This window comes from Mobula birostris, chromosome 15, assembly GCF_030028105.1.
Source record: "Mobula birostris isolate sMobBir1 chromosome 15, sMobBir1.hap1, whole genome shotgun sequence".
Lineage (NCBI taxonomy): Eukaryota > Metazoa > Chordata > Chondrichthyes > Myliobatiformes > Myliobatidae > Mobula > Mobula birostris.
This window is the reverse complement of record NC_092384.1, coordinates 21,403,652-21,430,367: the sequence shown is the minus strand read 5'-3', so window position 1 is coordinate 21,430,367 and position 26,716 is coordinate 21,403,652. Positions and strand designations below refer to the sequence as shown.

The following is a 26,716-nucleotide window of genomic DNA, read 5'->3' as shown; positions in this document are numbered from 1 at the left end:
TGATTATATCCTCCAAATCTTCATTTTAATTGTAACATTCAAGATGATTGTCAATGCCTTCAAATTTTTCGTAGTTCCTAACTGGTGAAGTAGTGAAACTGTTTCATTTTCACTCCCGGTTGTTTCTGGCATCTCCGAGTCTGAATGGAGTCTGAGTTGGAAAATCCACACCAGCGGTGTGTGAATAGAGCTACTTTTTAATCAGGGCAGCGATTGAGATTTTGAAGGCAGAATTTCACTACAGTTTTTCTGGTTTGGGGAACGACCAATCAGGAAGTGGCAGTGCGTGAAAAAAGCTACCTATCAGTCACGTCCGTGCTCAAGATTTAAAAAGCAGAACTTTGAGTCAGTTTTCTCTGAGTTGGGCAATTCATGCCAGGGGTGCATGAAAAGAGCTACTTTTTAATCAGGGCAAAGATCGAGATTTGAAGGCAGAGTTTCGTGGCAGTTTTTCTGATTTGAGGATCAACCAATCAGCAGGAGGGTTTCATTAGAAAGGACCAATAAGAATAACTTAAGTGCAAGCCGAGCAGCCATTCTTCTGAGTGTGCCAGTGTTTTGAGTGGTGTGTGTGTCTCTCTCCCTCTCCCTTTCACTCACTCACTCACACACTCACTCTCCCCCCCCCCCCACCTTTTTGTTTATTCCTCATCTGTTAGGGCATAGTAGATTAGTGAGATGGCTCCAGGGGCAGTGTTTTGTTCTCTGTGTGGGATGTGGGAATTCTGGGGACCTCCAATCTCCCAGATAAACACATCTGCGCCAGATACACCGAGTTGCAGCAATTCAGAGAATGTGCGAAGGAACTGGAGCTGCAGCTCCATGACCTTTGACTCATACAGGAGAATGAGGAGGTGATAATTCAGAAGCTACAGTGCGGTAGACACCCCTGGGTTGCAGGAGAGGTAGCTGGGTGACTGTCAGAGCAGGAAGTGCAGAGTACACCCGTGGCCGTTCCCCTCAGTACTGAGTATATAACTTTAGATACTATTGATGGGGGCAACCTTCTAGGGGGAGCCACACTGACCACGTGTCTGGCTCTGAGTCTGGTGCTGTGGCTCAGGAGAGTTGTATTGATAGGAGATTCCCTAGACAGAGGAGCAGAGGAGAGGTTCTGTAGGCACAAGAAAGACATCCAGATAGTATGTTGTCCCCTGGTGCCAGGATCAGGGATGCCTTGGATCAAGTCCAAGGCATTCCCAAGGGCAAAGGTGAGCAGCTAGAAGTCTTGGTGCATATTGACATGACTGATATAGGTAGGCAAGAGGGCATCCTGAAGAAAGATTTTAGGGAGCTAGGTAGAAAGCTGAGAAACTGGACCTCCAGGGTAGTAATCTCTGGATTGCTGCCTGTGCCCCATGCCAGTGAGGGCAAGAATACGATGATTTGGTCCCTCAACACCAGCTTCATAGCAAAGAAAGCCCAGCAGCGTCTCTACTTCCTGCGAAGGCTGATAAAAGTCCATCACCCACCCCCCATCCTCACCACATTCTACAGAGGTTGTATTGAGAGCATCCTGAGCAGCTGCATCACTGCCTGGTTCGGAAATTGCACCATCTCGGATTGCAAGACCCTGCAGCGGATAGTGAGGTCAGCTGAGAAAGTCATCGGGGTCTCTCTTCCCGCCATTTCAGACATTTACACCACACGCTGCATCCATAAAGCAAACAGCATTATGAAGGACCCTACGCACCCCTCATACAAAATCTTCTCCCTCCTGCCATCTGGCAAAAGGCACGAAAGTATTCAGGCTCTCACGACCAGACTATGTAACAGTTTTTTCCCCCAAGCCACCAGACTCCTCAATACCCAGAGCCTGGACTGACACCAACCTACTGCCCTCTACTGTGCCTATTGTCTTGTTTATTATTTATTGAACCTGGGCCTCAGCACTCAGATCTGCAGCTGGATCTTCGACTTCCTCACAGACAGGACCGAGGCTGTAAAAATAGGGAACAAGCTCTCCTCTACAATCACTCTGAGCACCGGTGCCCCACAAGGCTGTGTACTCAGCCCCCTGCTGTACTCACTGTACACCCATGATTGTGTAGCCAAGTTTCCATCAAACTCAATATATAAGTTTGCTGACGACACCACAATTGTAGGCCGTATCTCGGGTAATGATGAGTTTGAGTACAGAGAGGAAATTAAGAACCTGGTGGCATGGTGCGAAGACAATAACCTATCCCTCAATGTCAGCAAGACCAGGGAATTGGTTGTTGACTTCAGAAGGAGTAGCGGACCGCACGACCCAATTTACATCAGTGGTGCACAAGTGGAACAGGTCAAAAGCTTTAAGTTCCTTGGGGTCAATATCACAAATGACCTGACTTCATCCAACCAAGCAGAGTTCACTGACAAGAAGGCCCACCAGTGCCTTTACTTCCTGAGGAAGCTAAAGAAATTTGGCCTGTCCCCTAAAACCCTCACTAATTTTTATAGATGCACCGTAGAAAGCATTCTTCTAGGGTGCATCACAACCTGGTATGGAAGTTGTCCTGTCCAAGACCGGAAGAAGCTGCAGAAGATCGTGAACACAGCGTAATCAAGGACACGACCCACCCACAACACACTTTTTGTCCCTCTTCCCTCTGGGAGAAGGCTCAGGAGCTTGAGGACTCGTACGGCCAGATTTGGGAACAGCTTCTTTCCAACTGTGATAAGACTGCTGAACGGATCCTGACCCAGATCTGGGCCGTAACCTCCAAGTATCCGGACCCGCCTCTTGGTTTTTTTTTTGCACTACCTTACTTTCCCTTTTCTATTTTCTATTTATGATTTATAATTTAAATTTTTAATATTTTCTATCGATTTGTACTCCAGGGAGCACAAAGAGCAGAATCAAATATCACTGTGATGATTGTACATTCTAGTATCAATTGCTTGGCGACAATAAAGTACAAGGCATTGTAATGCCCGCACTGTTTTGTGCACTTTATGCAGTCCTGGGTAGGTCTGTAGTCTAGTGTAGTTTTGTATTGTATTATTCAGTGTAGATAAATGGACAGATAGTTAGATACTTTATTAATCCCAAAGGAAATTACAGTGTCACAGTAACATTACAAGTGCACAGATATACAAATATTAGAAGAGAAGTAAGAAAAGATTTTAAAAAAAAAGTTACCTCAAACAGTCCAACAGGAGGGGTCATCATTTCTCCAGCTATAGGTTGACTCATTATAGAGCCTAATGGCCAAGACCTCATATAGTGCTCTTTGGAGTAGCGCAGTTGTCTTAGACTATTACTGAAAGTGCTCCTCTGTTCAGCCAAGGTGGCAAGCAGAGGGTGAGAAACATTGTCCAGAATTGGCAGGATTTTCCGTAGGGTTCTTTATTCTACCACAGCCTCCAGTGTGTCCATTTTGACTCCTTTATAAAAAAACAGCCTTTCTAATTAGTTTTTTGAGCCTGTTGGCATCACCTGTGTTGAGCCACAGATGATTTAGCTTGCACCATTTGACAAAGTCTTCCACCAGGATCTTGTATTCATCCTCCCATTCTCCCTTTATGCACCCATTTATTGCTGAGTCATCAGAGGAATTCTGCAGATGACATGACTCAGTGTTATATCTGAAGTGTTAGACTGTGCTGGCTATTTCAGTACCCTTGTCATTAACAGATCCAAGTGCTAATGCCTGGAAAAAATGAGCAACATTCAAAGATGCTTTCTCTTCATCTGCACGTCTGTGGCCATTGACAGAAGTTTTTTTTTCCACAGGCTGACTATTGGAAGGAAGATTTTGAGTTACGTTGCAGACAGGAGTTAACGATCATGATGCAAAGTGATACTAAACACCACTGACAGCAGCTGTGTAGAGGAAACACATACCAGTGCCCATCAAGGGTTCAGCTTTAGACAGGGTGACGGCATCAATTTCCTGAACGTCAACATCTCAAAGGGTCTATCCTAGGCCCACCGTATTGATGCAATTACAAAGGCATCCCAGCAACTATGCTTCTTTAGGAGTTTGAGGAGACTTGGTACATCACCAAAGACTCTAGCAAATTTCTACAGGATAAAAAAAACTGCAGAGGGTTGTAGACTCCATCATGGGCACCCACCCCACCATCGATGACAACCCCAAAAGGCAGTCTGTCAAGAAGGTGGCATCTATCATCAAGGATTCACCATCCAGGACATGCCCTCTTCTCATTACTACTATCCGAAGAAGGTACAGAATCCTGACACGGTACACCCAACAATTTAAGAACAACTTTTTCCCCTCTGCCATTAAATTTCTGACTAGTCCACGAACACCACCTCACTAAATTGCTCTCTTTTCGTGCTATTTATGTATATATTTTTATGGATCACACTGTATTGCTGCCACAAAATAACTAAATTTCATGACATATTATCCATGATAATAAACCTAATTCAGATTCTGATCATTCCAAGTTAAGGAAACAAGATTTGACAGTGGACCCGAGAATGCCAGCAATACAAGTCCTTCTCTGGTAAGCACTAACCTGTAAGCTTTGACTCTATCAAGTCTTCTTTAGTTGCCACAATGATTTCTGATAGCTTTGAGAATGGAACACACACGTCTGTGGAATAAACCTTCGAAGTGAAAGAGGTGTGTCAGTCAGTTAACGCGTGTGAAAAGCTGTTGGAATGGTGGAAAGGAAGGATGAAGCTGCCTCACCTGAGAGCCAGGGAGGAAGGCCAAAGCAGCGTAAAGTGCGTTGTGCCGTGCATGCCATAATTTAACCCGGGTTTCTTGGTCTTTCGCCCAAATGAAATCGGAGCCCTTGTTCATCTTCACTATTTCAGCTAAAAAGCAATCAAAGACAAATATGAAATGGTATGCATCCCACCGAGAAAGAGAGGATACAAGATTTTGTGTGGAGAGGTAAAGTCTGTTAGTTTGGTCTAACTGTTTAATTAAAGGGAGAAATAAAAGCAAAACAGTGCTAGAGAAATTAACGAGATTGAAAGCTGACAATTCCGCATTCCAACTGACGAAAGGAAGTATCCAAGGAAGTGCTAGATGCTTGGTTCATACTTCCCAAAATTCTGTAGATCACAGAAGAGATTATGCAGATGGAAGGGTGGTAAATGTAACCCCATTATTTAAAAAAAAGGTGAGAGAATAAGAAAAGCAAAAAATTGGTTTGTCTGACATCAATAACGGAATAGTTTGGGTCGATTTAGTCTAATGGTCAAAATGCGAAGGTGTAATTTTCATGTGATTGGAGGGAAGTATAGGGGAGATGTCAGAGACAGGTTTATTTTACACGGAGTGGTGGGTGTGTGGAATGCGCTGCCGAGATGGTGGTAGAGGCATTACATTTGGGACATTTAAGAGACTCTTAGATGGGCATGCAGATGAAAAAAATGGAGCGCTACATGAGAGGAAAGGGTTAGGTTGACTTTGGAGTAGGTTAAAAGGTCAGCACAACATTGTGGGCTGGAAGGTCTGTATTCTATTTCATATGATGCAAGAAGATGACACTTGGAAAATATTGATAGGATTAGAGGAAATTGGTGTGGATTTATGTAAATAACTAGGTAGTGTTTGGCAAACCTACAGGAGTTTTTTGACCGTGGATGTAGTTTATTTGGACATTCTGAAGGTCTTTGAAGCACAAGGAATGGGGGTTAAAGTACGTGGATGGCTTGAAAACTGGTTGACAGGAAACAGTAGTAAAAAATGGGACTTTGCAGTGATTGGAGAAGAACTGTCCTGGCCTCAGCTGTTACAACTTGCGGCAATAATTCAGATATAGGACCAGAGTTAGGCCATTCAGCCCATTACGTACTGCTACTCCATTCAATTAGGGCTGATATTTTGCTCAACCCCACTCTCCTGCCTTCTCCCTGTAACCCTTAACCAATCAATCTCTGCCTTCAATACAGCCAGTGATTTCTTGCTGAGCTCCACCTGGGATACTGTGTGATATTTGCTCTCCCTATCTCAGTAAGATCTATGTAGCACAGGGGAGTATAGCAAACATTCACCAGCCAGATTCCTGGGATGGCAGGATTTTGGGAAGAGGAGAGTTTAGATCACAGGCCTGTATTTAGAGGGGATCTCATAGAATCGTAAAGAAATCTGACAGGGGCCAAAAGACTGGATGCAGGGAGCATCTTTCCCAGGTGTCAAAAGAAGAGTTCACAGTAACAGGGCATAGACTAGATCTTCAAGATAGAAGGCCATGGAGGCCAGGTTCCTGATTATATTGTACTGAGGAAAGTGATCAACTTGAATGCTGGAGCAGATGTAAAGGGCTTTATGTCCTATATCTGCTGTTATTTTCTATGTTTCTGGATTTAGATTTGTATTTTAACATGAGCAACAATTGTACAGCAGTTCACATTGAGGCAGAGATTGCCTTGGAAAGGCATCTTAAGTTGTGATAAGGTAGTCTGTGGAAGACTGAGTGTTTCCGGATATCACGACCAATCCTTTCTGTTGAGCAGAAATAACTTAGTGAATGTGTACGAAACGAATGGAGCTAAACTGGAAAGGTCAGGCTCTGGGCTCCCAGCTACATATGAACATGTGGATGGAGTGCGGGTGGGAAGGAACAGAGACGCTCTCTGCACACCTGTTGCCTCAATCTGCTCCACCAAGCTTTTCTCCGCTCCATGGAACTCCAGGAATAACGTTGACGACACAGTGTAGTTCAGGTTGCTGTACTTGTTACAAATGTCCATCATCACATCGTCCAGGAACTCTGAAGGACAAGAAACGGTAAGCTTTAAATTAACCACATTTCACTTCAATGGAAATTCGGTACCGAAACCGGTGAGTAAAGCAGCTGGTAGCGAAATTATATTAAATCTACATTTAATTAAAAGTTAAAGATCATTAATATCAGGCTGATGTCATAAAAACAACAGAGTGGAATATGGAGTTTTAGTGCATTTATTTTAAACTGAATTGTTCTGAAAGTGCAATTGGTGCTAAAATGAGGTTTCAATAAAGTGGCTACCCAGGTTGATAGGGTGGTTACGAAGGCATATGGCATGTTAGCCTTTATTAGTCGAGGCATTGAGTTCAAAAGTCAGGAAGTTACGTTGCAGCTTTATAAAACTCGATTTAGGCCGCATCTGGGGTATTACATACAGTTCTGGTTGCCTCATTATAGGAAGGATGCCGAGGCTTCGGAGAGGCGCAGAAGAGGTCTGCCAGGATGCTCCTGGATTAGGGGGCAGGTGCTATAACAAGAAGTTAGTCAAACTTGGATTGTTTTCACTGGGGTGGCAGAGGCTGAGAGGAGATCTAACAGAGGTTATAAGATAATGAGAGGTGTAGACAGACAGTATCTTTTGGCTAGTGTTGAAATGTCTAACACCAGAGGAGATGCATGTAAGATGAGGGAGGTAATTTTAAAAGAGATGTGAGGGGCAAAAATTTTTAACACAGAGTGGTGGGTGCTGAGAATGTGCTGCCTTGAGCAGTGGCAGAGGCAGACATATGTGGGACTTTTAAGAGATGTCTAGATAGTTGCGCAGGCAGAAGACATTAATTGGCCATTTGATTTGTTTGGCACAACATTGTGGGCTGAAGGCCTAGTTCCTTTGCTGTACTGTTCTAAGTTCTAATTAAACATTACAACCTTTACACAGTTGCAGCTTACAACCCAATGTCTTCAATAACTTTGCACTTGCACTAAATATGTCAGCAATTGTCACCTGCACTCATCTACCCACAACACAACACACCCACACGCACTCGTCCACCCATCACCTTCCCAAGATGGTGCTGGCAATATACGGAGACATTTTGTAGGCAGCTAACAAAACTGCTAAATATTCTCTCAGAATATTTTTTCTGGACTGTGATCACTGCAGTCCACAGCCTGTAATTTCCCTTTGGGAGTTCTGCTTTTGAACCATCTGAATGATCTGGCATTTTTGGGATATCCCAAAAGATGCCCCAAAAAAAAAAGGTCAAGCCAGAGTCAGAGCGAATGGAGGCGAGGCAGAGTCAAGGCCCATCCACCAAGATTGAGAGTGAGGAAACACTTGCAGTTTGATCAATCTAAGTGCCAGGCTAATTTGCAAAGTTCAGGTGTGGGCCAAAACGTGGTCTAGGCCCAGATCATATCAAAGCGACAGGGCCTACCTGGGTCCTAGAGTGAGCAACGAACCAATGTTTGGACAATTTAAAAGCCAGGCCAGATTGAAAAGGCAGCGTGTCAGGACCAAAGTCAAGGGTCAGGCCAATTTTGCTCAGTGCTTCACAACATTTATTCAGCTCTGCGCTGAACTGAGGCTATGGCCTGCTCTGGGCCCTGTGTTTGTGGACTCACTTTCATTCTGAATGCTATTTGCTTACTTTTATTGTTTGCACCATTTGTCTCTTTCCTCTCTACACACTGGGTGTTTGACTGGGTGTCTTTTTTCAAATGGGCTCGTTTGGGTTTCATTGTTTTATGGCTGCCTGTCAAGGATGAATCTCAAGGTTATATAATTATACATATTTTGATAATAAATGTACTTTGAACTTTGAAACTGGACGCTTGAGAATGCAGGTATGGCCACGTCAGCCATTGCTGGAGTGGATTTCAGGCCGTATTGAAACGGCGGGGCCTGAGAGCAAAAATCAAACTGATGTTCAACTGATTTAGCACCAAGCCAGATTAAAAAGATTAAGTCATTGAGGCCAAGAGCGGAGAACAAACCTGTGTTCAGCTTACTTTTCCATGTCAGCCAGGACCCCCACCTGAGCCTCTCCTGTCTGCCTGTATCTGACCTGTCACCCTTGCTTTCGCACCCGAGTCACTCCACCACAAACTCTTCCAGCTGCTACCATCCGGGAAAAGGTACCGCAGTATTAAAGCCAGGACCAACGGGCTCCGGGACAGCTTCTTCCAGAGGGCCATCAGACTGATTAACTCACGCTGACACAATTGTATTTCTAAGCTATATTGACTGCTCCATGGTATATCTTACTGTACATACTATTTATTACAAAGTACTATAAATTGCACATTGCACATTCAGACTGAGATGTAACGTAAAGATTTTTACTCATGTATGTGAAGGATGTAAGAAATAAAGTCAATTCAATTCAATGCTGCACAGTTTGTTGCTTTTTCATACATTGGATGTTTGAGAATTGTAGTTGTGGTGGTTTTTTGTATATTCTTTATTTTGTAGCTGCTTGCAAGGGGATGAAATTCAAGGTTGTATATGTTATGCTTATTTGAAATAAATGTACTTTGAACCACCACCCCCACACTTGTCCACACTCCCTCATATCCACCTAATACAACCCCCCCCCCCCAAAAGCTCATCCATCCACCCTGCCTGTGTCCACCCCTGATCACACTGGTCCTTGTCCTCTACCCGATCTCACCCTCACCCTTTTAACGTAGGAAAACATGAAATACTGATTGGGCAAAAGGGAACAATTCATCATGTACTATGCAGAGACCCCAAGCCTCACAGATCTGTCCGTCCTGCTGTCAGCACATGGGGCTAGCAGCTAGCCCTGACCTTTTACTGTCTTTTCCAGCAAACCTGTCATGTGCTGATAACAGCTTGGACAAAAGCCATCTCTACAGACTGATCTGGTTACAACAGAGGGAGAAGGAAAAGACAGCTGCAGCAGTATTTTGTACTCACTTCAGTTATTACATGGCCACACAGTCAGACTCTTAAGCCTACCGAAGTTGTGTCTACCTTTTCCCCTAATCTAAGAGCAATCTAACCTTTCCCTCCTACATGACTCTCCACTTTACTATCATTCACGTCCTTATCTAAGAGTTTCTTAAATGCCCCTAATGTATCTGCCTCTACCACCATCCCTGACTGGGCATTCTTTGTACCCAACACTCTCTGTGTAAAGAATATAGCCTCTGACATACACCCTCCCAGCCCACCGTCACCCCATACTTTCCTCCAATCACCTTAAAATTGCTGCTGAGACACCAACCAGCTCAACTGTAGCACTCCTCACTCCTCAAAACTCCCCTCTGAGTGCACTGCCCTCCACTCTCTCTGCACCAATCCCAACCTTACCATCAAACTTGCAAAGCGGGTGCTGTTGTAGTATGGCGGACCGACCTCAACCTTGCTGGGGCCAGATGGCAACTCTCAGGTACCTCTTCTTACCTACCTCTTAAAAGGACCCCACTCCAGACCATCTCTAACTTCAACTCTAGAGAACTCCCATGCACTGCCACCAAACGCAGTTCCCTTATCCCACACTACTCGTTTCTACCTCCTACCTAAGATCACAGACCTGACTGCCCTGGTAGGCCCATTGTCCCTGCCTGCTCCCCACACCCCCCAAACCATTACCCTATCCACCCGAGCCCCACATACCTCAACACAATAAACTCCACAGCTTCATCTCTCCCAGCCCCACATAAACATCCACCAACCCTACCCTCAAACCTAATCCTAAGGTCCAAGGGGGCACACACCCCCACTAGCCCTGGGTGCACCCTGATTAACTCTGGCTACACCCCCACAAACCTGATGACTTGTGTAAGGAGGAGCAAGATCCAATAAAGGCAAGTGTTGGACCTGGTTAACGAAGGCATGAGCCAGATCAAACTGGCAGGGTTGCATGACACTGAATCTCGAGTGACAAGATCAAGAAGCACAAGAGGAATGACTCTCCCACTGCCCGCATTCTCTCACTGAACTCAGATTCTCCATTCTCTCCCCCTTCGTTCAGTCCCTTCCCACCTACGTCTGCGACATTCACATGCTTTCCATCTCCTCAACAACTTTGTTCCCTGGCCCTGACCGCCTCAGTTTCAGTGCCTATACACCTCTATCCCCTATCAAGAAGGTCTTGAAACTCTCCGCTTCTTTCTCAAAAAAAGACCCAATCAGTTCCCCTCCACCACCCTCCTCCTCCAACAGTTAAAACTGGTTCTCAACCTCAACACTCCTTCGGCTCCTCCCAGTTTCTCCAGACCCCGGGGGGGGGGGGGGTAGCCATGGGCACCTGCATGGGCCCTAGCTATGCCTGCCTCTTCAATGGCTACATAGAACAGTCCATGTTCCAATTGTTCACTAATATTGCTCCCCAACTCTTCCTGCACTACATTGCTGCTTCACTTCCAGCTTTCACCCTAGTCTATTTCTGGCATCTCCCTCCCCTTTCCGGATCTCTCTGTCTCCCTCTCTGGAGACAAAATGTCTATCAACATTTTTTATAAACCTACCAATTCCCACAGTTATCTCTGCCCACACTGTCTCCTGTAAAAATGCTATTCCCTTTTCTCAGTCTTATCTCTGCCTCATCGCGATGTGCCTTTCTGTTCCAGGTTATCAGAGATGTCTTCTTTTTTCAAAGGACAGGCTTTCCCTTGCCCCAGCAGTGACGCTGCCCTCACCAGCATCTCTTCCATTTCCCAGATATCTGGATGGCGTTGCATATGAAAGGACTGCCTTACCTATCCGTGCTATGGGGATGCCGTTCTGCAGTATTTGCACCGTGCAATCCACAGCTGCTTGCACTGTTGAAAATGTACAGACTGCGGACATAATGCTTTCCGGCATTCCATGGAGATGCAGAGTTGCCTTGGTGATTATTCCCAGCGTTCCCTCTGACCCAACGAAGAGATTTGTCAGACTGTAACCGGCAGCACTCTTCCTACAGCAGAAAGCATTTTTATTACAGTGTTCACTCGATACGTTTCACACTGACAGTTCAACATGTCAACGGTCTGAGTACTTGGCTCCTACTGGGACAAGTTCGAGTGGTGATGGAGTTGTTCAGATCTGAGGCTCAGCGGGGACCACTTTGCCTTTGACTCAGAAAGCAAGATCAGCAACAGAAGTAAAATACTCCGATGTAGGGAGGTAGGGAGGCAGTGAGTCTCATGACGAGGAGGCTGCGGGGGGGGCGAGCCAGTGTCCGACTCCATTTTGCCGATTAAAGCGACGAGGGAGATTGAAACATCGAGGCGAATGCGGAAAGCGAGTGCCGGCTGCCCGTCTTTTGATCGCTGGCGGCATCTCTCTGCCGCAGGAAAGGGGAGACTGTGTGGCTTGCTGCTGTGCCCAGAGAATATTACCAAGGTTTTCTGCACGTTTGGATATGGATATGGACTTGGACTACACACTATGGACTTTTTCTCAGTCGTGTAGCTTTTATATTCTGTGTTTTTTGCCCGATCTTTCTTGATTTTTTTATGCGGGGGAGGAGGGGGTTTTAGGGGTTGATGTTCCTGTTCCGTTTGTTTGTTATTTTGTGTGGAGGAGGGGGGATTTGGGGGTTGATGATCATGTTGCTTGGTTTCGTGGCTATCTGGAGAAGAAGAATTTCAGAGTTGTATACTTTGATAATAAATGAACCTTTGAATCCTTTAATAGTCAAAGTCTTCGGGTTTACTGATTAGTTTTGAGGGGATGATGGTGTTAAATGCTGAGATGTAATCGATAAGGAGCATCCTGATGTATGCATCTTCACTGTCCAGATGTTCCAGGGTTGAGTGAAGAGCCAATGAGATGGCACCTGCTATTGACCTGTTGCTCCAGTGGGCAAATTGGAGCAGATCCGAGTCACCACTCAGGCAGGAGCTAATATGTTACAATACCAGCCTCTCAAAGCAATTCATCACTATGGGTGCAGGTGCAACTGGGCAACAGTCATCCAGACAGGTTAGCATGTTCTACTTGGCATGTTCTACGTATGATTGAAGCCTACTTGAAACAGGGTGGGTACCACACACTGCTTAAGCGAGAGGGTGAACATACCAGCCAGTTGGTCAACACAGGTCATCAGTACCTGGCCAAGTACTCCATCTGGACCAGATGCTTTCCTTGGATTCACCCTCTTGAAAGCAGCCCCCACATCACCTTCAGATACTGAGACCAAAGGATCATCGTTGAACACCCAATTACTGTCAGTGTTGTAATACAAGGAAGAGAGCTGAAAATAAGGCACAAACTGTCTGCTATAACTGATCAGGTATTCTGTACTTTAGATATTGCTTGATTGATAAATGGTGGGCAGGAGCTGCAGAGATCTCCATTTCTCTTCAAGTAGTAATGTGTGATTTTTTTTTAAAGCACCCAAGCTTAGCTATAAAAGTACATATCTGTACGTTAAATGCAAAGTTATACTGCATCCCTCGAGGGCAGGTGAACCTGAAACAAGCATTCCTTCATGGCTGCACTGGGATTTCTGTCTAGAATACATGAGAGAGGGGCTGGAGCCGACAACATCTGACTCTGTGGACACCTAAGTGCTAATTAGCAGTGCCTCATTCTATCTCCTGACTGATGCAAATGACTGGAGAAAATGAGCCTCTGATTCATCCCGTCCATTTTCACTCACTGATTCCAAAGCTCTGCAGGGATAACTACAGACCATCAATTCCTAATACATTAGGATTATAAGAAATAGAAGCAGTAGGCCATTCAGCCACTCATTGCCTCTCTGTCATTCAATATGAGCATAGATGAAATGAAGAACATGTTAGTGCCAGGTGGGGACCACCTTTAGTCCCCACCTGGCACTCAGCTCTCACCTGTGGCTCCCCATAGTTCTTTGCATGCGACAGCGGCCACACCCCGGGCAATGGCTTCGACAAGCCGGCTAAACCAAGTGAGGGTAGCCGACAGGTCTCAAACCCTCGGTGAGATAGGGAGATGTCTATCCCAGCATATGAAGACAGACTCCAGCGGATTGAGCGGACGAGACCAATGGAAGGTCCAACGGTCAAGAAGGCGGTCTCTGCAAGCGTCGTGGAACGTGTAGAGCAGGACAAGACACAGAAGATGTCCTGGTCATCCACTGCGCCTAGTCCCATCTCCAGCCATCTCAACTCTTGTCTTGCCACTGGATCCAGATGGGAATTGGGAAGAGAGAGTGAGGCTGACGCTCCGCAACTCTCCCTCATTTAAATCCAAATCAAGCGCAAGTCTCGACACCATCAATGGTGTCGAGGTCTTTATCGACAACAACAATGGACAAACATGGAGATGAAATGAGCACTAACACGATGGTGCTTAATTCCCTAAATTTAAGGAAACACATCAATCAATGTCTTGAATATACTCAATGATTAAACCTCAACAATTCTCTTGGATAGAGCACTCAAAGGCTCATTGCCTCTGGGAGAAGAAATTTCTTCTCATCTCTATCTTAAATGGTCAGAATCTGTTTAGATTGTGATTCCTAGTGCTAGATACCTCTGGCAGACGAGGCATCATCTACCTTCATCAGCATACAAATTTAATTTGTTTAATTAAGGTCACCCATCTTTCTAAACTCCATGGGGTAAAGATAAGCCACATCAGATACAAGAAGCAGTATTTAATGTTTTAATTGTTTTCGGTACCTGAACCTCCTTTTTGCTCCTGCTGTGTTCAGAATCGTCCCATCTGCCAGCACCACCTCCAAGTTTATCACGTTCTCCCTCATTGTGCCATATTTTACCGCATTAGTACCTGAGGCACTAGTGGCAGCCATTCCACACAGGGAGGCATCTGCCCCGGGATCTGTAGGATAAAAAAAAGTAATTAAAGAGTCACTAGAAGTAGCTCATCTATGCTTCATCCGTCCTCGTGAATTGGTTCCATTTTTGCAGCAATGTCGCAAAATGAGTTTCTCTTAACCTTGTTCACCCATCGCTGCTGCAAGGGTTCCCAGCCTAGGAGATCTTCACTTTAACAAGCTTCAGTGTAATATATATTAACAATTTCATAGTCATACAATACAGAAGGCCATTGACCCATTTACAATCGTTCCCAGATTCTGTCATACACCGACACACCAGGGAAAAATCCACACATCCTTGAGAGTTGGGACGAAACTGGATTTCCTGGAGGAAGTCCAAATGGTCAGAGGGAGACCACACAAACTCCACAACAGAAGGCTCCAGAGCCTGATTTGAACCCCAGTCGCTGGAGCAACAACTCCAACACTAATGCCCTACTGCAGGTGAGAGCTTCAATGAAATGCTACAGGAAGTTGCAGTAGCAGAAAAAATGGTGGAGCAGACTAATTCTGGTCTAGTTCTGCTTCAATACCTTATGGTGTTATGGTGTATTGAAATGTCTACTGTTGCCCAGGAAGGGCGCCATCCAGACAAATTGATGATCAGCTTGAATTCTAGTTACTTATAGCAGGAAACTAGCTGTTTTACTGCTTTGTGCATTGATTATTAATGAAACATACAGGGTAAGACAAGGGAACATGAATTAATCTTCACTGAGGGATCAGAAGTGGAGACAGTGAGCAATTTCTGAATGTGGGTGTCAATGTGAGGGTCCAACCTGGTCCCATGTCCCTTTCCTCTTCCAGTTTCTGAATTTTAGACTATGCCTTTACTCCTTCTATCAAAATGCATGACCATACACTTCCCTACACTGCATTCTATCTGCCACCTCTTTGCCCATTCTCTTAAACTGTCCAAGTCCTATCGCAGACCTACTGCTTCCTTAGAACTACCTGTTGTCCACCTATCTTTGTATGATCCACAAACTTGGTCACAAAGCCAACAATTCACTTATCCAGATCAGTAACATGTTCAGAGATAATTTACCTACCTCAGACGGAGGTACCTACATCACTGATGGAGTAACAGAACTTTTGCATTCTCTTTATTCTTAAAGGCTTTCAAGTCTGAATAGAACAATGCAATTTGGGATCAATTTGTGTAGGAAGCAGGAACTGCGAAGGAAGATGTGCTATTTTGTTTGTGTTTGTAAAGACAAGGTAAATGATCTCAGGCTCTGTGGGCCTTGGTCCTATAATGACAACTGAAATCTTGTCTGAATCCCTGGGTTGAAAAGGCAGGGTGTGGGGACAAGTGGCGAGAGTCAGGTCAGTTCTGCTGCTGCTCCGTGACATTTACTCAGCTCTGCACTGAGCTGAGGCAGAGGCCTGCTCCAGGTTTCATGTCTGCAGACTCACTTCTGTTCTGAATGTTATTTGCTGACTTTTACTGTTTGCATGGTTTGTTTTTTTTCCCTCTCTTCACATTGGGTGTTTGATGAATTTTTTTAATGGGTTATTTTGGGGTTCTTTGTTTTGTGGCTGCCTGTAAGGAGATGAATCTCAGGGTTGTATAATATATACATACTTTGATAATAAATGTACTTTGAACTTTGGATAGTAAGCAGACTAAGTATTATTGTCATTGGCAAGGACTTCACCTAATCGATGCTTGGAAGTGACTTTCATTGCCGAGGTGATGTGATAACTTATTCCAGTACTGTCAGGATAGACCCTTTTGCACTGAAAATTCTTCTGTCTGCCATTAAATTGGGCTTTGCAATATGATCTCACTGACCTAACAGGAATCCACTGTAGAGGGGTAACGATATCTTAACTGGAATTAAACTTCACTTGTGAAATTCCTTTCATAAACTACACGATAGGTGATGAAAACACACAGCAAGATCCCATAAACACACATTGCAGAGTAACAAATGCCTTGATACGGGGGGGGGGGTGGAGGGTCACTCTGATCATCACCCGATTTATATAATTGTGAAATTCCAACCTGTCACTTGGTTCTGTGGACGTGGATGGTAATCGGTTTCACTTGTGGTGGTTAGGCGTCCCAAGGTGATAAGGGTCAGTTTCATTGGCACAATCAAGCCAGACTTACCAACTGGGAACCACAGACCACTGTCTCGAAGGTAGTTATTCAGGGTTTTTCTGGTGACTCCAGGCTCCACTGTGACATCAAAGTCAAGTGTGTTTAACTCCAGGATTCTATCCATCTTTGTGAGGTTAAAGCACACGCCTCCCTGGTGAGAAGAGCAGCGACAATGGTGTTACAGACTTCACTGGAAGACCAGAACCTGTGCAGACGTGAAGTCAGTGGTGTGAGTAGCCGTTAATGAAGGATCTACAGGACAGAATACCAAAACATGTCGGTGAGGGGGGGGTGTGTGTGTGGGGGTGGGTGTGTGTGTGTGGGGGGGGGGCGGGGGGCGGGGGTATACAAGACACACGGACCAGAAGTAAAACGGATGACTCTTAAAAATACAAAAGACTCCTTTTGCTGGAAATCCAGAGTAACACACACAGTGCAGGAGGAACTCAGCAAGTTAGGCAACATCGGTGGAGGGGAATAAACAGGGAACGTTTCAGGCCTCATTTCATATACATACATACATATATAGTAATGTATTATTATTATTATAATATATATTATATATATTCACATTTAGACATTTCACCCTCCTCCTTCAGTTCTTTTCCTCTTCCACCTATCACTTCCCAGCTTTTCGCTTTATCGCCCCTCCTTACCCCTCACCTGGTCCCACCTATCACCTGCCAGCTTGTACTCCTTCTCCCTTGACCTTCTTATTTTGGCTTCTGCCCCCTTCCTTTCCAGTCCTGAGATGGTTTTGGCTTGAAACTTCGACTGTTTATTCCCCTCCACAGATGGATGGCTCTTAAATATCCCATGAAAAGACCTAGATTTCCTTTGTTTAAGGATAGTTATTGATGAACGGTAAGTGTAGTATCTTGGACCATAAGACAAAGGAGCAGAAGTAGGCCATTCGGCCCATCGAGTCTGCTCCGCCATTTTATCATGAGCTGATCCATTTTATCCTATTTAGTCCCACTTCCCCGCCTTCTCACCATAACCTTTGATGCCCTGGCTACTCAGATACCTATCAATCTCTGCCTTAAATACACCCAATGACTTGGCCTCCACTGCTGCCCGTGGCAACAAATTCCATAGATTCACCACCCTCTGACTAAAAAAATTTTTTCGCATTTCTGTTCTGAAAGGGCGCCCTTCAATCTTGAAGTCATGCCCTCTCGTACTAGACTCCCCCATCATGGGAAACAACTTTGCCACATCCACTCTGTCCATGCCTTTCAACATTCGAAATGTTTCTATGAGGTCTCCTTCCATTCTTCCAAACTCCAAGGAATACAGTCCAAGAGCGGACAAACGTTCCTCATATGTTAACCCTCTCATTCCCGGAATCATTCTAGTGAATCTTCTCTGTACCCTCTCCAACGTCAGCACATCCTTTCTTAAATAAGGAGACCAAAACTGCCCACAGTACTCCAAGTGAGGTCTCACCAGCGCCTTATAGAGCCTCAACATCACATCCCTGCTCCTATACTCTATTCCTCTAGAAGTGAATGCCAACATTGCATTCACCTTCTTCACCACCGACTCAACCTGAAGGTTAACTTTAAGGGAATCCTGTACGAGGACTCCCAAGTCCCGTTGCATCTCAGAACTTTGAATTCTTTCCCCGTTTAAATAATAGTCTGCCTGTTTATTTTTTCTGCCAAAGTGCATAACCATACACTTTCCAACATTGTACTTCATTTGCCACTTCTCTGCCCATTCTTCCAATCTATCCAAGTCTCTCTGCAGACTCTCCGTTTCCTCAGCACTACCGGCCCCTCCACCTATCTTCGTATCGTCAGCAAACTTAGCCACAAAGCCATCTATTCCATAATCCAAATCGTTGATGTACAATGTAAAAAGAAGCGGCCCCAACACAGACCCCTGTGGAACACCACTGGTAACCGGCAGCCAACCAGAATAGGATCCCTTTATTCCCACTCTCTGTTTCCTGCCAATCAGCCAATGCTCTATCCACGTATGCAACTTTCCTGTAATTCCATGGGCTCTTATCTTGTTAAGCAGCCTCATGTGTGGCACCTTGTCAAAGGCCTTCTGAAAATCCAAATATACAACATCCACTGCATCTCCCTTGTCTAGCCTACTGGTAATTTCCTCAAAAAATTGTAATAGGTTTGTCAGGCAGGATTTTCCTTTAAGGAATCCATGCTGAGTTCTGCCTATCTTCTGCCTATCTTCCCATGAATTAATTAGAAAATATAGTGATAAAGACCAAGACATATTGAATACAAAAGATTTTAACAACAATATTATATTCTGCTATTACTTGTAAAATGTTGTTTATATGACAACTTTAAATTCCACTTAATTCCCTATAAATTTCAAACAGCTGACATTCTTGGAATGAGTTATGGAAGTGGGGGTTATTGGTTGCTACTCTTGTCTATATTGCGTGGTGCTCCATAACAAAGAGAGACAGGTAGAATTGGGGAAGGCTGTCTTTACAAAGTGTATGATTCAACAGCAGTTCTGGAAGCTCTGGTGATGGGGGGAGGATTCCAGCAGAGAAACCTAGATGAATGGCAGGATATATTTTATAGAAATGCATTGAGGAAAAGAAGAAAGTTATTTATCTTGGATAAAATTCAGTTTGTGTGACAGTGTCCATTCCAGCAGTAAACACGGGGAAACCAATTAAGTGAAGCTTTTAGTTGCAGGATCTCTCTGACAGAGCAGCACACTGACCAGGCACCCAGGTCTGATTTAGATCCAAAGAGATTGCACCAACTCCCTGTGACCACAGGGAGTTTCACCTCAGTGCTCTGGGTTCCTTCCATATTCCAAAGATATGTAGGTTAATTGACTCCTGTAAATTGACCCTAATGTGGTAGAATCTGGGAGGAAATGATGGGTGTAGGCAGAATTAACATAGGATTAGTTTAAATAGGCACTTGATAGTCAGCACAGACTTGCTGGACCGAACGGCTTGTTTCCATGTGATGACTCCCCAAGGCAGCACAATTCCAGAAGATGCTTCAATTCCTTAGAGCAGGTAAAGGCTGGTCCCACTTAATGAAGCAGTGGGTTTCTATGGTTACCAAACAGAAGGCACCTACGCAGTTTTCCACTCATGGTTCCCATGGGGGAAGAAAATTGTTGATATGACCAGGCAGAGCAAAGTGGCTTGTTTATGCAAGCAAACAAGTCTCTTAAAAGAAGTGTGTGGGGTTAGAAGACTGATGGAATCCCAGCCTGTCTCTTCAAGAGGTAGGAATACAATAATGAGGCAATGATGTTTCCAGAGGACAGTCAGACTCCATCAGAAGCACAGTATACAAACACGCTTAACCGTAGGGATTTCCGGATGGTCAGACCCCATCAGAAACACGGTACACAGACAAGCTTCACCAGAGATCTCAGAATGATCAGACTCCATCAGAAACACAGTATACAAACACGCTTAACCGTAGGGATTGCAGGATGGTCAGACTCCATCAGATACACGGTACACAGACAAGCTCCACCAGAGATCTCAGGATGATCAGACTTCATCAGAAGTATGGTTTGCAAACAAGCTTCACTGTAGGGATCTCAGGACTGGAAGAGTTAAATTATATGGGCATGTTTGCCTATACCTGGCTGTTTTCCTATTCTGCCTGGAAGGATGCTGGGGCAGTGATTAGATCACAGTGCAGCAGGCAAATGTGGAGCTGGATGGCGGTGTTGTTTTAAAATTTAAGATCATAATTAGGAGCAAATTCCATGGAAAATTGGACTCCTTTCCCCAAAAGGCCATGGTAGCTTGGTTAGTTGAAAGTTTTGAGAAGGAGAAAGATATATATTTTTTGTTAAGCATGATATCTTAGGAGATAGAGTAAAGGTGGATATAAGCAGAAACATCAGAAACAGAAATAACTAAACTATACCATTAAGCAGTTTACCAGAAATATATTACCAGGCAGCCTTAAAAAAGCAATAAATCTGGATATTAATCTTAAAGTACAGATTATATATAAAAAAGAAAGAAAATAGAGGAAAGATGTATTCAGAAAGAAGAACAAAACAGCCAATATAAGAAGCAATAATAATGGGGGAAAGGGATTTTTAATATCTCCTTCCCCAAGGTGTATATCTTAACAAAGTTGTTGCTGACATCTGAGTAAACGTTTTTGAAATTCTGTTCGTTTTCTTTTGAAAAGGAAAGTGTCCTGCAGAATGAGATTAGAGAGAAGACAGTTTAAAAACTGCAGATGCTGGAAATTCAAGCAACACACATCAAAGTTGCTGGTGAACGCAGCAGGCCAGGCAGCATCTATAGGAAGAGGTACAGTCGACATTTTGGGCCAAGACCCTTCGTCAGGACTAACTGAAAGAAGAGATAGTAAGAGGTTTGAAAGTGGGAGGAGGAGGAGGAGATCCAAAATGATAGGAGAAGACAGGAGGGGGAGGGATGGAGCCAAGAGCTGGACAGGTGATTGGCAAAGGGGATATGAGAGGATCATGGGACAGGAGGTCCAGGGAGAAAGAAGCGAGGAGGGGGGAAGCCCAGAGGATGGGCAAGGAGTATAGTGAGAGGGACAGAGGGAGAAAAAGGAGAGAGAGGAAAAATAATAATAATAAAAGATAAATAAATAACGGATGGGGTACGAAGGGGAGGTGGGGCATTAACGGAAGTTAGAGAAGTCAATGTTCATGCCATCAGGTTGGAGGCTACCCAGACAGAATATAAGGTGCTGTTCCTCCAACCTGAGTGTGGTTTCATCTTGACAGTAGAGGAGGCCATGGAGAGAAATATCAGAATGGGAATGGGACGTGGAATTAAAATGTGTGGCCACTGGGACATCCTGCTTTCTCTGGCAGACAGAGTATAGGTGATCAGCAAAATGATCTCCCAGTCTGCGTCGGGTCTCGCCAATATATAGAAGGCCACATCGGGAGCACCGGACGCAGTATATCACCCCAGCCGACTCACAGGTGAAGTGTCGCCTCACCTGGAAGGACTGTCTGGGGCCCTGAATGGTGGTGAGGGAGGAAGTGTAAGGGCATGTGTAGCACTTGTTCCGCTTACAAGGATAAGTGCCAGGAGGGAGATCAGTGGGGAGGGATGGGGGGGACGAATGGACAAGGGAGTCGCATAGGGATGCGGAAAACGGTGCGGGGGGGAGGGAAACATGTGCTTAGTGGTGGGATCCCGTTGGAGGTGGCGGAAGTTACAGAGAATTGTATGTTGGACCCGGAGGCTGGTGGGGTGGTAGGTGAGGACCAGGGGAACCCTATTCCTAGTGGGGTGACGGGAGGATGGAGTGACAGCAGATGTACGTGAAATGGGAGAAATGCGTTTAAGAGCAGAGTTGATTGTGTAGGAAGGGAAGCCCCTTTCTTTAAAAAAGGAGGACATCTCCCTCGTCCTGGAATGAAAAGCATCATTGTGAGAGCAGATGCGGCGGAGACGGAGGAATTGTGAGAAGGGGATAGCATTTTTGCAAGACACAGGGTGAGAAGAGGAATAGTCCAGATAGCTGTGAGAGTCAGTAGGCTTATAGTAGACATCGTAGACATCAGTAGATAAGCTGTCTCCAGAGATATAGACAGAAAGATCTAGAAAGGGGAGGGAGGTGTCGGAAATGGACCAGGTAAACTTGAGGGCAGGGTGAAAGTTGGAGGCAAAGTTAATGAAGTCAACGAGCTCAGCATGCGTGCAGGAAGCAATGCCAATGCAGTCGTCGATGTAGCGAAGGAAAAGTGGGGGACAGATACCAGTATAGGCTTGGAACATGAATTGTTCCACAAAGTCAACAAAAAGGCAGGCATAGCTAGGACCCATACGGGTGCCCATGGCTACACCTTTAGTTTGGAGGAAGAGGGAGGAGCCAAAGGAGAAATTATTAAGAGCAAGGACTAATTCCGCTAGACGGAGCAGAGCGGTGGTAGAGGGGAACTGATTAGGTCTGGAATCCAAAAAGAAGCGTAGAGCTTTGAGACCTTCCTGATGGGGGATGGAAGTATATAAGGACTGGACATCCATGGTGAAAATAAAGCAGTGGGGGCCAGGGAATTTAAAATCATCGAAAAGTTTAAGAGCGTGAGAAGTGTCACGAACATCGGTAGGAAGGGATTGAACAAGGGGGGATAAAACCGTGTCGAGGTATGCAGAAATTAGTTCGGTGGGGCAGGAGCAAGCTGAGACAATGGGTCTACCTGGACAGGCAGGTTTGTGGATCTTGGGTAGGAGGTAGAAACAGGAAGTGTGGGGTGTGGGAACTATAAGGTTGGTAGCAGCGGATGGGAGATCCCCTGAATGGATAAAGTCAGTGATGGTGTGGAAGACAATGGCCTGGTGCTCCTTAGTGGGGTCACGATCGAGGGGTAAATAAGAGGAGGTATCCGTGAGTTGTATTTCGACCTCACTCTGATAAAGGTCCTTTTCACTTGTGAATACTGAAGCAAAGTATTCATTTAGGACCTCGCCAACCTCCTCCGCCTCCAGGCACATGTTGCCTTCTTTATCCTTTAGTGGCCCCACCTTCATTCTTGTCATCCTTCTGTTTTTCACATACGCATAGAATGCCTTGGGGTTCTCCTTAATCCTACATGCCAAGGCCTTCTTATGCCCCCTTCGAGCTCTCCTAAGTCATTTCTTAAGCTCCTTCCTGGCTACCTTATATTTCTCATGAGCCCTTCCTGCTTCTTATATCTAACATAAGCTTCCTTCTTCCTCTTGTCGAGTTGCCCCACGTGTTTTGTCAGCCACGGTTCCCTTTTCCTACCATTTTTTCCTCGTCTCAGTGGGACAAACCTATCCTGAACCCAGCACAAGTGGCCCCTAAACTTCCTCCACATTACTTCTGTGCTTTCACCCTTGAACATCTGTTTCCAATTTACTCTCGCTAGTTCCTGCCTCATCCCTTCATAGTTACCCCTTCTCTAGTTCCCATTTTGTCTGTTTTTATCCTTTTCCATAGCTATGCTGAAGCTAAGGGAGTTGTGGTCACTCTCAACAAAATGCTCCCCCACCAAGAGGTCTGCCACCTGACCAGGTTCATTACCCAGAACTAGATCCAGTATGGCCTCTCCTCTTGTCGGCCGGTCCACAGACTGTGTCAGGAATCCTTCTTGAACACACCTGATAAATTCAGCCCCATCTATCCCCTTTGCAGTCAGGAGATGCCAGTCAATATGAGGGAAGTTGAAATCACCCATAGCTACAACCCTGTATTTCCTGCACCATTCTAAAATCTATAGCGAGGTCAGAGGAAAGGCTGGAACAGGAACTATAGGGGAGGAGGGTTGGTAGACTGATGGAGGAGGTAAGACTAGAAATAGGGACAGAGGCTGGGAGTGAAAGGTGGAGACAATAAAGGAAAGAGAGGTGAAGAGAGCACATAGGAACAGGAGGGGCAGGGGAGTCTCCCCCATGGGGAAGTGTGTGGGTGATGGGCTGATGGAATGGTAGAGGAAGGGAAACAGACAGGGTAATGAGGGGGTCTAGGGTAGGTATGGTATAACTGGGTAGATCAGGAGAAAGAAAGGAGACAGAGGGGGAGTAGTTATCGGAACTGGAGAATTCAACATTCTTTGCTGTCGGGCAGTAATTGCCCAAGTAGAAAACCATATACTCTTCCTCTAATTTGCATTTTGCCTCACCCTGGCAGAGGCAGTGGCTTGAGAAAAGGAATGTTGGTGTGGGAATGGGGATGAGAACAGAATTGTTTTGAGCTGCTCAATGGTGAAACCGTGTATCATCAGTAATCAGGGAGGTGGCTCAGGACACTGCCCACTGTTCCATATCTAGGAAGGGGCCAACTCAAACCACCGCACTGAAGATCTGACTCAAACAAGTCAGCCTAATTCACCACTCAGTATTGTGGATCTAGTTGCTGATGCTAAAGCCAGGTTAGATGCTTGTCCTCTGTGTGCAACCACATGCAGGTGACCAGCTAATGTGAATATTTGGTCCGCTCATGCTTAATCCACATCAGAAAGCCTTCTCATCTGTACATTAACAACATGCCACAAAATAATACTTTTCTCATTGTTTTGGCTTTATTTTGGGATACACTGTAATTACAGATGTGAGAATAACTATATTTAAATCCTTGAGGAGCCCCACCCAGACCATAAACATGAAAATAATTCATCAAAACAGCTGGAACAATTGGATACTAGTGACTGATCTCACATGGCACCTGAAAGGTCATCTGAAAATCCAATCACTACATTCACTGGTGCCCTCTTTCTTGTTCTATTGATTATACCTCCACACACTCTGGTGGGATTTGCCAGATATGATTTTCTTTTCATAAATCCATGCCAATGCAACCTAATCCTATCATTACTTTCTAGGTATTCTGATATTGTTTCCTTCATAACATAAGCTAGGATTTTCCCTCCTACTGTGTAGTTCCTACTTTTACCTTCTCCCTTGCTTCAACAATTATGGGATTACATTTGCTATCTTCTGATCCTTGTGAAATGTTCTCAAATGTATGGAACCATGGAAAATGACATTCAGTGTATCAGCTGAAAATGACAACAAATGGATCCACAATTTTTTTGCCATTTCCTTATTACCCAATATAATTAGAAACACAAAGGATTCGGCAGATGCTGGAAATCCCCGGAGCAACACACACAAGATGATGGAGGAACTCAGCAGATCAGGCAGCATTTATGGAGAGGAATAAACTGTCGACGTTTCGGGCCGAGACCCTTCATCAGGTCCTGAGTGTTGTGGTAGTTAATGGATTATTCCTATTCCAGTTAGCCACTCCCACATGGGAGGAGCTTACACACTATACAAGCAGAGTTATCAACAAAGTTCAGTTGAATATCCTGTAAAGCTGGCCTCTGGGTGTGCTCTGCACTCTCCCCCAGTATTGAACACAACACTAAGGAAGGGTCTCGGCTGGAAACGTCAATTGTTTATTCCTCTCCATAGATGCTGCCTGACCTGTTGAGTTCCTCTGACATTTTGTATGTGTTGCTCCCCAATATAGTTTCTCCTTTCTCAGTCTGTAAGGGATTTATATTACCTTTTGCTAATCTGTTACTCTTTACAAATCTATGAAATAGTTTACATCCTCCTTTTCCTTCCATCTTGTATTCTGCATGCCCCTCCATTAACAATTTGTTGATCCTTCTTTACTAAATTCTGAAATGTTCCCAATCCTCAGGATTGCTGTCCTTTTCCAAGAACCTAAAGTTATCTTAACTTATTTTGTTAGTCACTGGACCATTTACCTACTGATATTTTGTAACTTTCAGATTGATATATTTGCAGTAAATCATCTACTCATTATATGTCCATTCTTTAAGCATCAGCCATTACATGTTTACTGCCCTATCTTTTAAAGTAGTGTCCCCAACCTAATGCAGCCAGCATGTGCCTCGTACCATTGTAGTTTGCTTTGCTTAGATTTAAGGAACCAATATCAGATTGAACCGTTACCTCCAGCTTCCGTATAAAGTTCTAACATGTTAAGGTAACTGTACCTACCCTCACGGCAACCACGCCTCCTTCCAGTCCTGTGCCTGTTCCGTAAGGGATGATGGGAAGACTGTTTGCACAACAGATTTCAGCCAGTTTGCTGACCTGCTCGACGTTCTGCGGCCACACCACAACATCTGGAGGTTTGCATCTTTACATGAAAAGGGACGTTGTAAGGAACACACCGTTCATTAGATAATTATTACAAACATTCAACACATTAAAAGTATAATTTATACAGAGAAATATATTGATAACCATTTAATTTAAAGGGGTCAACATTAAAATTTTGTTTTCTACAAGTTAAGTAAGATCTCATTTATCTGTACTTAGACTAGTACTGATCATTTTATTACAATCAGGTTCCTTAAAGTAGGGGGTGGCAATGGCAATAAGCTTCCTCTTACCTATTAAATTTTTCCTAATATTGTGCCTCTCAAATAGTGTCTAACAACCAAGTCCAACTCCTGGCCTTCATGTGTGGTTTAGCTACTAAGCCTGGTGGAACCATTTCTACTGAGAGGGGAAGAGACAAAGGCAGGTTACTGCAGCCTTACACCAGTCACTTCAGGCAGATGGGGCTCATCAGCTGTGGTTGGCAGCTCATCTAGGAGAAGGAAAACTCTGATCCCAAAGCTCCGCAGCCTTGAGACTATACCCATTCATGGCGAAGGCTTCAGGAGTGTACCCCAAGGAAAAATCCGGAGCTGGAGTCCCTCTGTTGAGTTCAGTGCT

At 44.7% G+C, this 26,716-nt stretch overlaps 1 protein-coding gene across 2 annotated transcripts in view; it reads right to left on the bottom strand.

Annotated features, from left to right (window-relative positions):
- Positions 1–26,716, bottom strand: part of ldhd (lactate dehydrogenase D) — a 67,700-nt gene that overhangs the window by 18,189 nt on the left and 22,795 nt on the right. For both annotated transcript variants that reach the window (XM_072279430.1, XM_072279431.1), the window contains exons 3-9: positions 25,991–26,132; positions 16,540–16,681; positions 14,263–14,422; positions 11,368–11,567; positions 6,553–6,681; positions 4,647–4,774; positions 4,471–4,561 (exon numbers count right to left, since the gene is read on the bottom strand). In XM_072279430.1, coding sequence (XP_072135531.1) covers positions 4,471–4,561; positions 4,647–4,774; positions 6,553–6,681; positions 11,368–11,567; positions 14,263–14,422; positions 16,540–16,681; positions 25,991–26,132 — 992 coding nt within the window. The remainder of the gene's footprint in view (positions 1–4,470; positions 4,562–4,646; positions 4,775–6,552; positions 6,682–11,367; positions 11,568–14,262; positions 14,423–16,539; positions 16,682–25,990; positions 26,133–26,716) is intronic.